The following is a 15,759-nucleotide window of genomic DNA, read 5'->3' as shown; positions in this document are numbered from 1 at the left end:
TGGATAACGAGTGGTGGAGCCAGAAGAGCGAAGGTTGGGAGAGGACATTAGAGGCCTGGTCCACGGGGAGGAGAGACCCCCAGAAATTTTTTAGGGGGGGGCTCACGACGTCGGGGCAGCAGGAGTACGGGATTGAGGAGTGCAGAAGGTTGGCAGAGGAGGCCGCCAGGTTAAGGGGGCCACTGGTCACGAAGGGGAAGGAAGGTGTGGAGGCAGGGCGAAAGGTGCTGGGGTGTGTTGCCAGTCCGGTCCGGCCCGTTCCTGATCCCCGTGGGGGGCCAGGGGTGTGTGTCCCCAGCGCGGTCCTGTCTGTTCCTGCTCCCCGCGCCGGGTCTGTGGTGCGTTTCGTCGGCCCTGTCCGGCCCGTGCCTGCTCCCCGCGCCAAGCCGGTGATGCGCGTCGCCAGCCCGGCCCGGCCTGTTCCTGCTCCCCGCACCAGGTCTGTGGTGCGTTTCGTCGGCCCTGTCCGGCCCGTGCCTGCTCTCCGCGCCAAGGCTGTGGTGCGTGTCGCCAGCCCGGTTCGGCCTGTTCCTGCTCCCCGGCTCAAGTCTGTGGTGCGTCTTGTCAGCCCTGTCCGGCCTGTTCCTGCTCCCCGCACCAGGTCTGTGGTGCGTTTCGTCGGCCCTGTCCGGCCCGTGCCTGCTCTCCGCGCCAAGGCTGTGGTGCGTGTCGCCAGCCCGGTTCGGCCTGTTCCTGCTCCCCGGCTCAAGTCTGTGGTGCGTCTTGTCAGCCCTGTCCGGCCTGTTCCTGCTCCACGCACCAGGCCAAGGTTGCGTTTCGTCAGCCCTGTCCGGCTCGTTCCTGCTCTCCGCACCAGGTCTGTGGTGCGCGTTGCCAGCCCATTCCGGTCCGTTCCTGTTCCACGCACCAAGCCAGGGGCGCGTGTCGTCAGTCCGGTTCCGGCCAGCGGGGCTAGGCAGGACCGGGGGTACTTTGGGGGGGTTGGAGAGGAAGTGGGGAGGAGTCCCGGAGCCGGAGCCGCCGCCGAGGAGGAATGCCCACCCAGCCCTCCCCTGTTTGCTTGTATTTGGGCGCGGTCGCAGTCCGCGCCTTTGGGGGGGGGTACTGTCACACTCTGGCTCTGGGACTTTTATGTTTAGTCAGGGTGTGTAGATTTCCGTGTGTTTTGTACTGTGTGTAGTGTCTAGGTGTTCGCGTTCTATGTTTGGTCAGTGACTCCCAATCGGAGGTAACGAGTGTCAGCTGTCGGCTCGTTATCTCTGATTGGGAGCCATATTTAAAATGTCTGTGTTCACCTTGTGGTTGTGGGTTTTTGTTCTATGTTCAGTCGGTGTACTGAGGATGTTACGGATCGTGTTTTGTTTTGTCGTGTATTCAACATTAAAGTCATCATGTTCACTCCCAACGCTGCGCTTTGGTCCTACTTCATTGGCGATCGTGACAGTCTTGACTGCTATAAGACCTTGGGTTCAGAATATGGGACCTTTTATGTCAACTCATTGATAACCAACTGAAGAGGTAACACTCGACAAATGGTAGATGATCTGAACTCAAGAACAGAAAAGCAGATGGTTGAAAATAATATAATATAGTAAATTAAGTGTATCCTACCACTGAGTTGTTAGTTGTCTGGTCCTTGGCCTTATTGTCCTCTGGAATAAATCAAATCAAATGTATTTGTCACATGCGCCGAATAGACCTTACCGTGAAATACTTAGTTACAAGCCCTTAACCAACAATGCAGTTCAAGAAATAAGCACAGATGGTTAGGAGCCTGTAAAACGGCAGCCCCTCCAGTGCCATTATTCATAAAGAGAGGAAGATGTCAATTACTTCTGAGATTGTTATAGTACAATAATACCTCTGAATGGATTTCTTATAGACAATTCCACCAAGTATTTTCTGTCATTCAAGATAAATCACAGGCAAGCAATATAATGTTGTTCACAATGACAATACGTTTTGTATTTTTCTAAACTATTCTCGTTTTTATATTCACATAAAATGACTACTTACTATGCTTTGTCCACATCTTCCATGTGACTAGGATACCAGCTGTCACCACCACCAACATGCCCCAAGGAATCAGTAGGACTTTCACATCTATGGACCTAATGGATTACATAGAAGAACTTTAATTAAAAATACAATTAAATTAGATCATTATAAATGTATCAATTGTGAAAAAGTAATAACTTGTTGTATGAACTTTTGTGATAAATGGAACAATTATTTAGATATTCACATGTGTGGAAGAAGACCATGCAACTGAAGAGATTACATGATTATTATTGAGATTATTACTATACAAATAACGTTTTTTTTTGTGTGTAACTCGCCCTTGCAAACAAGTGAGAATAACACCAAAATTGATGCTACTTATCAAAAAAAAATATATACTCAAGAGGAAGTGCTAACAGTCTCTATATGCATTTAGGGAGGGTGTTTGGTTAGCTTTAACTGTTGTAGTGTATGATGGAATTGTAATGTTTCTTTGTGTTCATATTATCTAACAATTGCCATAATATGTGGGATAATACAGCTGAATGAGTGATAATAACCTCTGGTGGACGTCCTCCTTGTTCCCCTCAGCTCCTTGACTTGTGTTGTCAGTCTGAACAGGCTCAGCAGTTGGAGAGACAGAGGGTTGTTGATTGGTTGGAGCTTGGGTTGCTGTGAGGTAAAACAACAATGGCATCAATGAAATTACTGGTATACCAGATAGTCAGGTTGTATAGCAACATCACATTCATAGTTAATATTACAATTAATTCCAGATGATGCCACTGGATAAAACAAAGTGAATCATGTTTGATCATAAAGTATGTGATTGATCTACTCACTTGACGTCATTGTAGTGGTTCTATGTGTTGCAGTTTGTTGACTGACAGTGATGTGAACAGGCAACTCTAGTCCTCCCACTTCACACCAATACCAGTCAGTGTTCTCCATCTTCAGTCCACTCATAGTCACTGTTAAGACTTTTCTGTTGTTGGCCAGACTGATATGTAATGTAATATCCTTTAATGTCACTGATGTTCCATGTAAAGTCCCAGAATACGACACACAATCACCACCCATCCTGCACCACTTTATATCTCCAGAGTTACTATAGTAACAACGGACAGTGACACTCCCTCCTTCTACTCCAGTCACTTCCTGTTGGTCCACATAGAGTTTTGGAGTACCTGAACACAGAGGTAAAAAACAAGAATTCAGAGAAGAAAAATGTGTTTTTACAACAGGCTCCTTACAAATTCCTTAAAGCTGCAGTCTGTGATTGGTACATCCATTGTTAGTCTTTTGAATTCATAATAATTATATATAGCCATTAATTATTGAAGAATTTAAGTTGCCTCACGAGTTTGGTTCAACTGTTACCCCATCATGACCCCAAATATATTCTTGTTTTACTCAGTGGTTTTTAAATAATGTAATTGTCAACATGGTCAGTTCTTGCACCTATGTATACAGCATAGCTCTGTCTAAGAATTTCAGACTGGTTGCACATTTATCATTTCATTTGTTGTAAAATGATATTTATAATTGGGTCATTATTTTGTATTTGACATTGCAGGTTTACAGGACAATCCATAGGACATTGCTGAGCACTATTCATTCTACTTTACTAGATACAAGCAGTGAAGGGATCTTACCTAAAGTGACAGATAGGTAGAACCATTGTATCCTGATATCTGGTCCTCCATTGATCTCCACAATACACCTGTAATGCTCAGAGTCCCATGACTTCAGGTTAGTCATGGTCATAGTGAAGATTCTCTTGTTGATGTCATCAGAGATTGAGGCCTTACCACTGATCTTAGGATGGTCAGTGCGTACCACATAAGAACACACTTCCCAACCTAATCCTTTACACCAGTATTTCACATGGTTGATGTGATTCGGATCATATTGACATGGGATGGTGATGGAGCCTCCTGTCTGCACAGACACATACCTCACTGTGGACACATCAACACAAAACACATTTAAATTAGAATTAACATTTAACAGAATCTGTACAAAGGAAAAATACAAAATGAATCACATTGCTCCAACACACAGCTCGTTCATTATTGAGATTGATTATACAGTGTTTTAAGTGAATAGACCCAGGGGACTTCGCCCTTAATTCGTAGAAATAGTACCCTTACCTGCTGAGAGTACAAAGAGGATGAGGGTGAGGATGAGGAAGAGGAGGAGGAGGAGGAGGAGGGAGAGATGAAGAGCCATGTTTATGGTTTCAGTCTGCCTGGTATATTATATGGTACCTGAGTACAAATGTGTGTCAAGGACCAAGGTACCAGCCAGAATGACTCTACTTCCTAATGTTAATAGACTTCACTGTCTGTAACTCTCTTCCTGCTTCTGTTTGTGTGTACATGGCCCCCTCAGTGGTAGATAGCAACTATTGCATCATATGGACTAGTTTAACCCCAAAATCATAGTCACTAAAATATATTTCAGCTTTCTCTAAGGGTTTTGGGACCAAAAGTCACTACTATCCTGTTACCCTCTACTGGAACATTGGCCACTAATGATACAAAGATTTGATAATTGGGTGACATGCACAATATTTCCATTGTCAAAAATCTATATTTCGGTATATAAGAAACTATATGATAAATGTACTCTATGTGCTAGACATTGATAGATTTGAGGGGTCATGTGCTACAGCGATGTAGTGATGGGTACTAGACCAAGACCTCCACAGACTCTCACTTTAAACCAGGTTCATGGTTCAGGGTCCTCCGGACAACAACCCAGTCTGATATTATTTTACGTTCAACAAGAACGCTCTCTGTCTCTCTCCCTTTTCTATACAGGAAATGTACAGCTCACAACCACAGATGTCCTCTAAGCATAAGTGTGAAAGTTAGCTCAGAATGCTGCAAGTTCAAGCTAAACTCATTCCATAATGTCATGTTAAATACTGAGCTATTCATTCTGTTGTTGGCTCCAATACAGCAAACTACTTCAGATACATCAGAATGTCACTCTCAAAATCACAAATGATCTTGAGAATAATAAAATGTCTTTAAAAATATTCATGATTTTTTTTTGGATCGCTTTCATACTATTTTCACATGTATGTGGTAACATTTCACAACTCTTAGTACAAAACTCAAAACAGATCATCAAAAAGGCAGTTTTTTCAAAACTTTAAGCACATTTTCAATTGACTAAGTACAAAACACAAAATCACACAAACCTTTTCACCAAACATGATCAGTGTTTCATCTAGAAATACCTTTCATATAAAGTAATTGCCTTTAACAATGTAATAATCACAATACTTTTCATATGATTCTCTTCACATTTGTTTAAATACATTTGACCATCATGCAATCCAACGGCGCTTAATGGTTAGTCACTTAACCGTTGGTAAACCTATTGATTTTTGACTGGTTTGTCTACTATATATGTATTTAGAGAACTACAGAAATACAATGTGTGTTTGTATAGTATAAACATCTGAATGACATGTATGATACATGATAACCATACATAATGAATATTCATTATTACTAATTGATTACACATAGTCCCCTGTAGCTCAGTTGGTAGAACATGGCGCTTGTAACGCCAGGGTTGTGGGTTCGTTTCCCACGGGGGGCCAGTATGAAAATGTATGCAATCACTAACTGTAAGTCGCTCTGGATAAGAGCATCTGCTAAATGACTAAAATGTAAAACATAGTGCAACCACTATTGGTCACCATATAAAAGGGTGTGTGTGAACACTTGCAATTTCTTTAACAAGGAGCAGGATAGACAGCAAGGGGGAGGGAGAAATCAAAGAACTGGTGGACAAGGGGCTGTCAGAGAGGTGGGCATGGGCCCCATCATAGAGGTGAAAGAGGTGGGCATGGGCCCCATGAAAGAGGTCAAAGAGGTGGGGAGTCGTGAAGGTTTGAGTCTGTGTGTGTGACACAGTATCTGTGTACTAATGTGTAGATCAGTCAAGGACAAAGGCACCAGTCGAGAATGACTCTACTTCCCAATGTTCACAGACCTCACTCTAACTCTTCCTGCTTCTGTTTGTGTGTACATGCCCCCCTCAGTGGCATATAGCAACTATTGCATTATATAGACTAGTTTAACCCAAACTCATAGTTACTACAACGTTGTTCAAGCCCCCATGCAGTTTCATTTTATTTTTAAATCACTGTCTGTGTTCATTTCATGAAAACAAATCAAAAATACATTTTTCATGATTTATTTTCCTGAGCCTCCTTTTGACATTGAAATGCTCTGTGTGATCATGTGTGCGTGTTGATACAAATGTAAATATATTTAAATACAGAGCCCTGATTGGTGGAGAGGATTGTATAGACTAGAGCCTACCCAGCTTACCCCTTCAAAGTAGGAGGATACATATGCAAATAAAACAGAATCAGAATAATCATTTCAGATTGTGATGTCATTCTGTGGGTCAAAAACTCCATCCCACTTGAACAGTCTGAAAATCCTGACGTTTTTTTCTTCAAAAAGCTCTTACACTAAAAGGGCATTATCCAAATGTGTTACAATTTCACAGTATTATTTCAACCTCATTGTGTGGAAATATAATTTAAAAACAAACAAGAAACTCACATTTTTGACTGCACTGCCCCTTTCAGCAAGGGCTCTTTGGGAGCAATAGTCACGATTATCCTGTTACCTTCTGCTGGAAAATAGGTCACACATTGCCTCCTGGCTAACCACCTGTTCGTCAAGGCTTAGAAGTGCCAATTTCATCAGAAGGCTGTCTCCTTCTTAGGCTACCAAATCAGCCCGCAGGGAGTGAGGATGGACGACAAGAAGGTAGATGCAGTCAGGTTATGGCCAGTCCCGACCACCATAAAGGGGTTACAATGGTTTTTGGGGTTTGCCAACTTCTACCGCAGTTTCATCAGGAACTTCAACTTCGTCGCCGCCCCTCTCACCTCTCTCCTCAAGGGTGGTCCCCGTAGGTTGGTATGGAGCCCAGCAGCCGACGAGGCCTTCCGTCTACTCAAGGGATGTTTCACCTCCGCCCCATTGCTCAAACACTCAGATCCAACGATATCCTTTGTGGTGGAGGTGGACGCTTCAGAGGTGGATGTGGGGGCAGTTCTGTCTCAACGACAGGGTAATCCACAGAAATTGTATCCATGTGCATATATCTCTTAGAAACTGACCCCTGCAGAGAGGAATTAGGAAGTCGGTGATCGAGAGCTCCTGGTGTTGAAGTTGGCATTAGAGGAGTGGAGACACTGGCTGGAGGGCACCAAGGTACCATTCGTCATCCTCACCAACCATTGGAACCTGGAGTACATACGGACAGCGAGGAGGCTGAATCCTAGCTAAGCAAGGTGGGCCCTTTTCTTCACAAGGTTCGACTTCACGCTGACCTATCGCCCAGGTTCAAAGAACACCAAGGCCAATGCCCTGACCCGTCTCTACGATTCGGGAGAGGGTCCTGTCCTAAGTGCATCCTCCCGAGTCGTAGCTCCTGTGGTCTGGGATGTAGATGTTGTCAGGCTCTGGAGAGGGAGCCGCGACCACTAACTGTCCTCCCGAGCGCATCTACGTTCCCACGGGAATAAGGGATTGGCTGCTGACCTTGGCACACACAGCTGTCGTCGCTGGACATCCAGGTATTTCTCGCACTACCCAATCCATCTCTGAGAAGTACTCGTGGCCCACCTTGGCGCAGGGCATCATTTGCTACGTCAACTCCTGTTCCGTATGTGCCCAAACCAAATTCCCCCAGAACGCTCCAGCAGGGAAACTCCTTCCCGTGCCTCAGCGTCCCAGGTCCCATCTATCCACGGACTTAGTTACTGGTCTCCCCTCCTCTGAGGGTTTCACCACCATTTTGGTGGTTGTGGATATATTTTCTAAATCCTGTCATTTAATCCCTCTTTCTGACCTCCCTACCGCTCTCCAGGTCGCTGAGGCACTATTCCAGCAGGTCTTCCGGCATTTTGGCCTTCCAGAGGACATTGTCTCCGACAGTGGCCCCCAATTCACATCATGGGTATGGAGAGCCTTTATGACAGTCAGCCTCATTTCCGGGTATAGGCCTCAGTCCAACGGGCAGGTAGCGAGGATGAACCAGGAGCTGGGGAGGATCCTGAGGAGTCACTGTCAGGACCGGCAGGGAGAGTGGGCTCGACTCCTTCCATGGGCGGAGTACGCCCAGAACTCGCTTCGTCACTCCTCCACTGGGTTGACCCCGTTCCAGTGTGTTCTGGGTTTTCAGCCGGCCCTGGCTCCGTGGAACCCGGGCCAGACCGAAACTCCTGCGGTTGAGTGGTTCAGCCGCACAGAAGAAGTGTGGAGCAATGACCACATGAGACTCCAGCTCGCCGTCCACCGTCAAAAGGAGCAGGCAGACCGCCACCGCAGTGCGACCCCTGTGTACCATCCTGGGGATTGTGTCTGGCTCTCTACCAGGAACCTCCCACTCCACCCTGCAAGAAGCTGAGTCCCCGGTTTCTGGGGCCATTCAAGGTTCTCTGGAGGGTCAACGAGGTGACATATAGGTTACAGCTTCCCAGTGACTACTGTATCTCACCTTCTTTTCATGTCTCCCTTCTCAGGCCGGTGGTTCCTGGTTATGCTGTCCCCCACGACACTCCTTCGCCCCCCCCTCGACATCGAGGGGGGTCCTGCTTATGCTGTCAGATCTCTACTGGACTCCCGACGTCGTGGTGGTCGGCTCCAGTACCTGGTGGACTAGGAGGGGTATGGCCCAGAGGAGCGGTGTTGGGTTCCGGTGGAGGACATTCTGGATCCCAACATCATCCGTGATTTCCACCTTCGCCGCCCGGACCGGCCCGCTCCTCGTCCTCGGGGCTGCCCCGCTGGTCGGCGTTGTCCTGCGGCTGGAGCCGCGCTTCGGTGGGGGGAGTGGTACTGTCACGTCTACTCCCGCTCCACCCCTTCGGCATTCGACGTCGCCAGTATACTAGATTACATTCCTCTTAAGAGGTGCAGGTTAGTAGCTGGCACAGCCACAAAGTCATAACATCTGCTTTTATACCTAACTCTAACCTTAACCACACTGCTAACCCTAATGCCCAACCTTAAATTCAGACCAAAAAGCTAGTTTTTGTTTTTATACATTTTTACAATAAGCTACAGACAATTTTGACTTTGAAGCTGGCCCATCTAGCGGAAATCGCTCAGTTCTGCCTCAAGGACAATACTCATCACAATAAAGGTCAACCTGCTTAATTAGAAGAAGACACAAATATCTTGAACAACATCTATTGCATAGCTTGCCATAAATGTATGTTGCATTTTACTTTATGGGTTGGTTATATAGGCTTCTTCTAACCCATTGCTTTCTACTACAGATAATAATATGATTAAGGCTATATATTTGCATTTACAAAACAGTCTGTCAGATATTTTGACATTCCAATTAATGTAATACTCCTTGATCTTAAACAATAGGTCTTGGAAATATAAATGAGTCAAATTGTTTTACCTGAGCATAACCTAAAAACTAAGGACTATTAGCCTACACTGTGGTTTCTGATGTTGTTGTCATGGAGGACTGAGTGGGCTCATTGCTTCAAGTTGAAAAATAAAAGCTGCTCTCGGAATGGCATGCTTTGAGCACTACCAAAAAGTGATATTTGCATGTGAAAAATGTATTCCATATGCTGCATTTGCTATGGGTCTATTGTTTACGTTTTTGTTGGTGACACTCTGAAATCTTGATAAGTCTATCAAAAGTGCGTGAGTTTGAGCATGCCATTTTTTTTAAGCACTAATTAAATTGAGCAATAAAAGCCCCACTTTTGAAGCACAATACCATGGGGGGGTTTACATTTTACATTTTAGTCATTTAGCAGACGCTCTTATCCAGAGCGACTTACAGTTAGTGAATACATATTTTTTTATACTGGACCCCGTGGGAATCGAACCCACAACCCTGGCGTTGCAAACGCCATGCTCTATCAACTGAGCTACATCCCTGCCGGCCATTCCCTCTCCTACCCTGGACGGCGCTGGGCCAATTGTGCGCCGCCCATGAGTCTCCCGGTCGTGGCCGGCTGCGACAGAGCCTGGATTCGAACCAGGATCTCTAGTGGCACAGTTAGCACTGCGATGCAGTGCCTTAGACCACTGCGCCACTCAGGAGTAGAAGGTAGAAGGTAGAAACTCAAACTTTTATTCCATACACTATGCAGCTGTTGCAAGAGTGCATATTTCACTAGCTGTCCACTGGGGCGTATTCATTGTGCAGATTATGTTGCAAAATGTTGCAAAAAAAGCCAATGGAATGAAACGGGGAGGGACCTACCTGACTTTGTCTGACAGAAACTCTTGTCACAGAGATTCTAAACCCAGAGGCGCAACATTGCGAGACTACCGGGACTACCTTTAGGGTACCTGTCTGGCATCTGTGCTGGTAAGGGAACAGATGCCAGACAGGTAGGATTCCAGTTGAGGTGGTTTAATAACGCTGAAGATGGACAGGCACGGAACAGCACCGCACAGTGTATGTAGTATGATGGACTAATTACTGATATGATTAACTACAAATACTTCACAGCCTTTTGTAGTCACAACTTTGTCTTACCGCTCGTGGTAACGTTAGCCATTACACGACTCATTAGCTAGCAAAGTAAACATTCAGAACGTTCATTTAGTGCCAAGTAGTTAGCTAGCATCACGATACATCAAGATACTGAGATATTAAATAGCTGAGATAGTCTGATCTCCACACAGCTTGATCCATATACAAAACATTAATAAGGCACTTTATTCAGCTAGACTAGACTTGTATGAGGATTATGACATGGTATATCACAAAAAAGAGCGGAGCTCAACTTTCTACATACCTTCTTCGCCATAATGGAAAGGGAACTCAAATATGGCGGCAACGGTGAACTTGACACCAGACCAATACCATTTTATGCCAGGAGAGGGTGGAAGAACAATGCATAAGAGCTTGAATAGAGACAACATCTTGGAATTTATTCCCTTTAGAATGAGAATCTAATATTTTGACGAACTTCATACAAATACATGCAAATGAAAACTGCTCCTGCTACATACAGTATACACCCCAGGAAGAATATGACACCTTTCACAAAAATTATAGAGCACTTAAATATTATGGTCATTTTGTCATTTTCATAAATTCATAGAATGTTTGGGAATGAGGTATACTAAAGCATTTGTGAAAATTCAATAGCAATAAAGAGTGGGAAAGTTGTCTTGCGTTTGGACAATTAATAGACACTGCAGTAAATAAAACCTAATAAAAACACATGCTCATCTAGGACCGAGTCTACGCAGACCAGTGCGCCATAGTTATTCAGATCTACAGCAGGCCTATATGCAAATAAGCCATTTTTCACATGGGCCTGCCATCATTCAGTTTGAACTGTGTATTTACAGGCAGTAGCAACAGTGTGACTTTAGATCATTAGAATGCATTGGCCAAAAGCCACAAAATACACCTGAATGGATTTCTGGAAATATGTAAATACCACGGGAGTCCTCTTACATTTGGGAACTTCACAGTCCTATTGATCAAACAACTGTGAAAAGGTAGGGTCTCTCGCTCTCAGTTGCCTATGCACATCAACAACTAAAGCTAGCCAGAGCGAGATGAGAAAACATCTAAGGAGAGAACATTAGATAAACCCTCAAACCTTTTCAGCTAGTTGGCCGTCAAAAACGCACTGATAAACAATGGGGAATAGTAGCCTGCTAGTCCATTCTGCAGCTTGCCTGCCAATGCATGCTTGTCCCAACCCACGTTTTGACAAAATTGGAACTTGCCTGCCTGCCCGCCTATTTGATCGATGCCAAATAGATTTGATTGACAACTAAGAGATATGCTAACTGTGGATAACAGTCGTTCATGTTCAGCATAGCTAGCTAGCAAAGCGGATTCACATTTCTTGCTAGCTAACCAAATGACACCAGTATGTGTAGCTGTAGCCACTGAAAAGCGATGAAGGGGAAAAGTCTGTCACTCACCCACGCCTCCAATGACATGAAATCCTCCCAGCAGCTAGCTAGCTAACGTTAGGCTCCGTGTTTTTAGATTGCTAAATAAATATCTACATAAATAGATACGCTAGCCTATTAGCCATGTTATGACTGATTTTGATTGTATTGATATTCCCAGCCTTAGTTACAGTCCTCCGTTTTTGTTCAAAATATTGAGTCATTGAAACTGAAAGACTGCATCCTGAATGGGTGGAGGCAGCAAACCATGTTAGGTCAGCTGTGATTTACAACCTGATAGCAATATTTTTTTGGACTACCAATAAATGTATTGGTGAATTATATCATGCATTGAACTGCATCCATCTATTCTGCCAACAATGTCTTACTGTACGTCATGGAATTTTTAGTCAAATAGAATCAATTTTTAAAACCTCTTATGAAGTTGGTTTTGTAGCATAAACTGGGAATTTGATATTTCTGACTGATATTATGATTGTCTGTTTGTTTCATGTCTGCAAAGTAGTTAAAACGCTGTCAGTTCCACTTTAAACTTGGCCTTTTTTCAGTGCTGACTTGAATGTCATTGAGAAAACAGAAAGGTATCAACAACAAAAAATTCACAAACATATTTTCTGAATTTAAAAGTAATCCTTGAAGTAATCATCACTTTGTAGTTTTCCAAAAGTATCTGTAATCTGATTACAATATTTTAGCTGGTAACCTAACGGATTACAGAAAATAATTTTTTTTGTAATTCGTTACTCCCCAACCCTTAGTGAATAATACGATACGATACTACAGCCATGTCCGCAAAAACACTACAGTGAATACTACAGTAAAGTCTGCAAAAACACAACAGTGAATACTATTGTACACTACAGTATATAACTATAGTAATACTACAGTATTTAGACCATAGTATACTTTAGTATTTATTAATGTGGGTAAGCTGTAAATGTGTAATATATTTGATGTTTGAACTAGGATCACAATCGAAATAAATGTCAAAGGTTTTTTGTGTTATTCTCGACAAATTTCTAAATGCATTGTATCCACATTTGTGGTTGTATTGTTTTTTTAAGTAGTCAGATAACATTTTCAATCAAGGGATACTACAGTGTGGAGTATAGTATTCTACAGTATATTGCAACATTCTATAGGAAGCGCTACATGATCGAGGGGGAACCTCAGTGGAAATCCCCGGCATCAGCTCCCCAAGGACAGCACGTTCAAATCAAAAGAGCATCGACAAAGCTAGCAGCTAGCAATAAAGCTAGCTAGCAGTCCAATCCATCTAAAAATTCTAAAGTAAGTACTACATGATTGAGGAATACTACAGTGTGTGGAATATAATTATCCAGTATACTACAAAATTATATTGTAAGCACTACACAATCGAGGTACACTACATTGTGGAGTATAGAATTCTACAGTATACTACAGCTTACTATAGTAAACTGTAATATTGTTTTATGTAGGAGGTTACACATACCTGCTGAGAGTCTGGGGAAGATGAGGAAGAGGAGGATGAGGCGGGCGAGATTGGGAGCCATGTACTGATGTGTGTGTCAAGGACAAAGTCAACAGCGAGAAATACTCTACTTCCTTATGTTCAAAGACCTCACTTTCTTTAACTCTCTTCCTGTGTCTGTGTACATTCCCCCCACAGTGGCAGATAGCAACTATTGCGTTACATTGGCTAGTTTAACCCAAAAGTCATAGTCACTACAATGTACATGTATTTCAACATTCTCTAAGGCCTTTTATGCACCAAGAGTCACTACTATCCTGTTACCCTCTGATGGAAAACAGGCCACTAATGATACAAAGACTGGATGCAGGAGCATCATGCACCACATTTTCAATGGCCAAATTCAATATTTCTGAAGAAGGCCATTAAAGGCTGAAACGTCAGTCTTTTAAACTTGCTTAATAAAACAAATACTTTTTATGGTGAGCGAGCGTTGCACCTTTTCTTTTCTAAATTCAATATTTCTGAATTAACTCTGTATAAAATAAACTATATCATACATTTTTGTCAAAGAAATTGATAGAATTCAGGTGTGCTGCATAGATGGAGTGATGGGAACTAGACCTCCACAGACTCTCACTTTAAGCCAGGTCAGGGTTCAGGGTCCTCCGGACCACAACCCAGTCTGATGTGGTTTTACGTTCAACATGAACGCTCTCTGTCTCTCTCCCTCTTCTATACAGAAAATTAACCCTGGTCATAGACGCCAACTCAAAACCACAGGCAACTCAAAACCACAGATAATATCTTCATCAACATTGTCAAAATTAGCTCAGGAAGTTGCAGTAACACAAGGCTGCAAGTCTTGGGTAAACTCATTCCACAACGTCATGTTAAATACTGAGCTACAGTGCATTTGGAAAGTAATCAGACCCCTTTACTTTTTCCACATTTTGTTAAATTACAGCCTTATTCTAAAATGGATTCAATAGTTTTTTCCCCTCATCAATCTACACACAATACCACATAATGACAAAGCAAAAACAGTTATTTAGACATTTTAGCAACAACCCCCCACCCCCTGAGACTCAAGCCAAAGAGTTCAATCTTGGTTTCATCAGACCAGATAATCTTGTTTCTCATGGTCTGAGAGTCTTTAGGTGCCTTTTGGCAAACTCCAAGCGGGCTGTCATGTGCCTTTTACTGAGGAGTGGCTTCCGTCTGGCCATTCTACCATAAAGGCCTGATTGGTGGAGTGATGCAGAGATGGTTGTCCTTCTGGAAAGTTCTTCCATCTCCACAGAGGAACTCTAGACCCTGTCAGAGTGACCATCGGGTTCTTGGGCTCCTCCTTGACCAAGAACCTTCTCCCCCGATTGCTCCGTTTGGCCGGGAGGCCAGCTCTAGGAAGAGTCTTGGTGGTTCCAAACTTCTTCCATTTAAGAATGATGGAGGCCACTGTGTTCTTGGGGACCTTCAATGCTGCAGAAATTGTTTGGTACCCTTCCCCAGATCTGTGCCTCGACACAATCCTGTCTCTGAGCTCTACGGACAATTCTTTCGGCCTCATGGCTTGGTTTTTGCTCTGACAAGCACTGTCATTTGTGTGACCTTATATAGACAGGTGTGTGAATTTCCAAATCATGTCCAATCAATTGAATTTACCACAGGTGGACTCCAATCAAGTTGTAGAAACATCTCAAGGATGATCAATGGAAACAGGATGCACTTGAGCTCAATGTCGAGTTTCATAGCAAAGGGTCTGAATACTTATATAAATACATATTTATTTAAAATTTCTCAACCAGATTTTTTGTAAATACGTTTTTTTTTCTAAAAAACTGTTTTTGCTTTGTCCTTATGGGGTATTCTCTGTAGATTGCTGAGGATTTTGATTTATTTAATCAATTTTAGAATAAGGCTGTAACGTAACAAAATGTGGAATAAGTCAAGGGTTCTGAATACTTTCCGAAGGCACTGTATACCTTCTATCTTTGGCTCCAACTCAGCAAACTACTTCCGATACATCAGAATATCACACGCAAACTCACAAAGCACAGAGCTCACATCATTTTTTATAGCCCACAGGCACTTCTTCAGTATGACATTTTCTTTTGAATTTCCTTTATTGTATTTTGGTTTTTCAGTTCTACTACCTTTGTTACTGCCTGTAGGGTTGGCCCAGCAGTTGGAGGCTTAAAAGCATTAAAGTGGAGGCAGCGATATGGAGTCACCATTGGGTTATTTTACAAAAAGTTTGTGGAGTTCCAGAATCCGGTGAGGAAAATTACAGTGCAAGACAAAATAGAAAACGAAACAAAATGACAAACTTGAGACTAGACTTCAAGTTGGGCCCTAAAAGCTAAATACCTTGTGTCA

The 15,759-nt window shown here is 43.3% G+C and overlaps 1 protein-coding gene across 1 annotated transcript in view; it reads right to left on the bottom strand.

Annotated features, from left to right (window-relative positions):
- LOC311121837 (polymeric immunoglobulin receptor-like) overlaps positions 1–15,759 on the bottom strand; it is a gene marked incomplete at its 5' end in the record, with an annotated part of 38,990 nt that overhangs the window by 5,562 nt on the left and 17,669 nt on the right. Inside the window, 4 exons of the mRNA XM_084196279.1 lie at positions 1,573–1,613; positions 1,978–2,072; positions 2,523–2,634; positions 2,805–3,149. Of these exons, the coding sequence (XP_084052405.1) occupies positions 1,573–1,613; positions 1,978–2,072; positions 2,523–2,634; positions 2,805–3,149 (593 nt within the window). The remainder of the gene's footprint in view (positions 1–1,572; positions 1,614–1,977; positions 2,073–2,522; positions 2,635–2,804; positions 3,150–15,759) is intronic.

Source organism: Coregonus lavaretus (genome assembly GCF_964263955.1).
Source record: "Coregonus lavaretus genome assembly, contig: HAP1_SCAFFOLD_372, whole genome shotgun sequence".
NCBI lineage: Eukaryota > Metazoa > Chordata > Actinopteri > Salmoniformes > Salmonidae > Coregonus > Coregonus lavaretus.
This window is presented reverse-complemented; position numbering and strand designations above follow the sequence as displayed.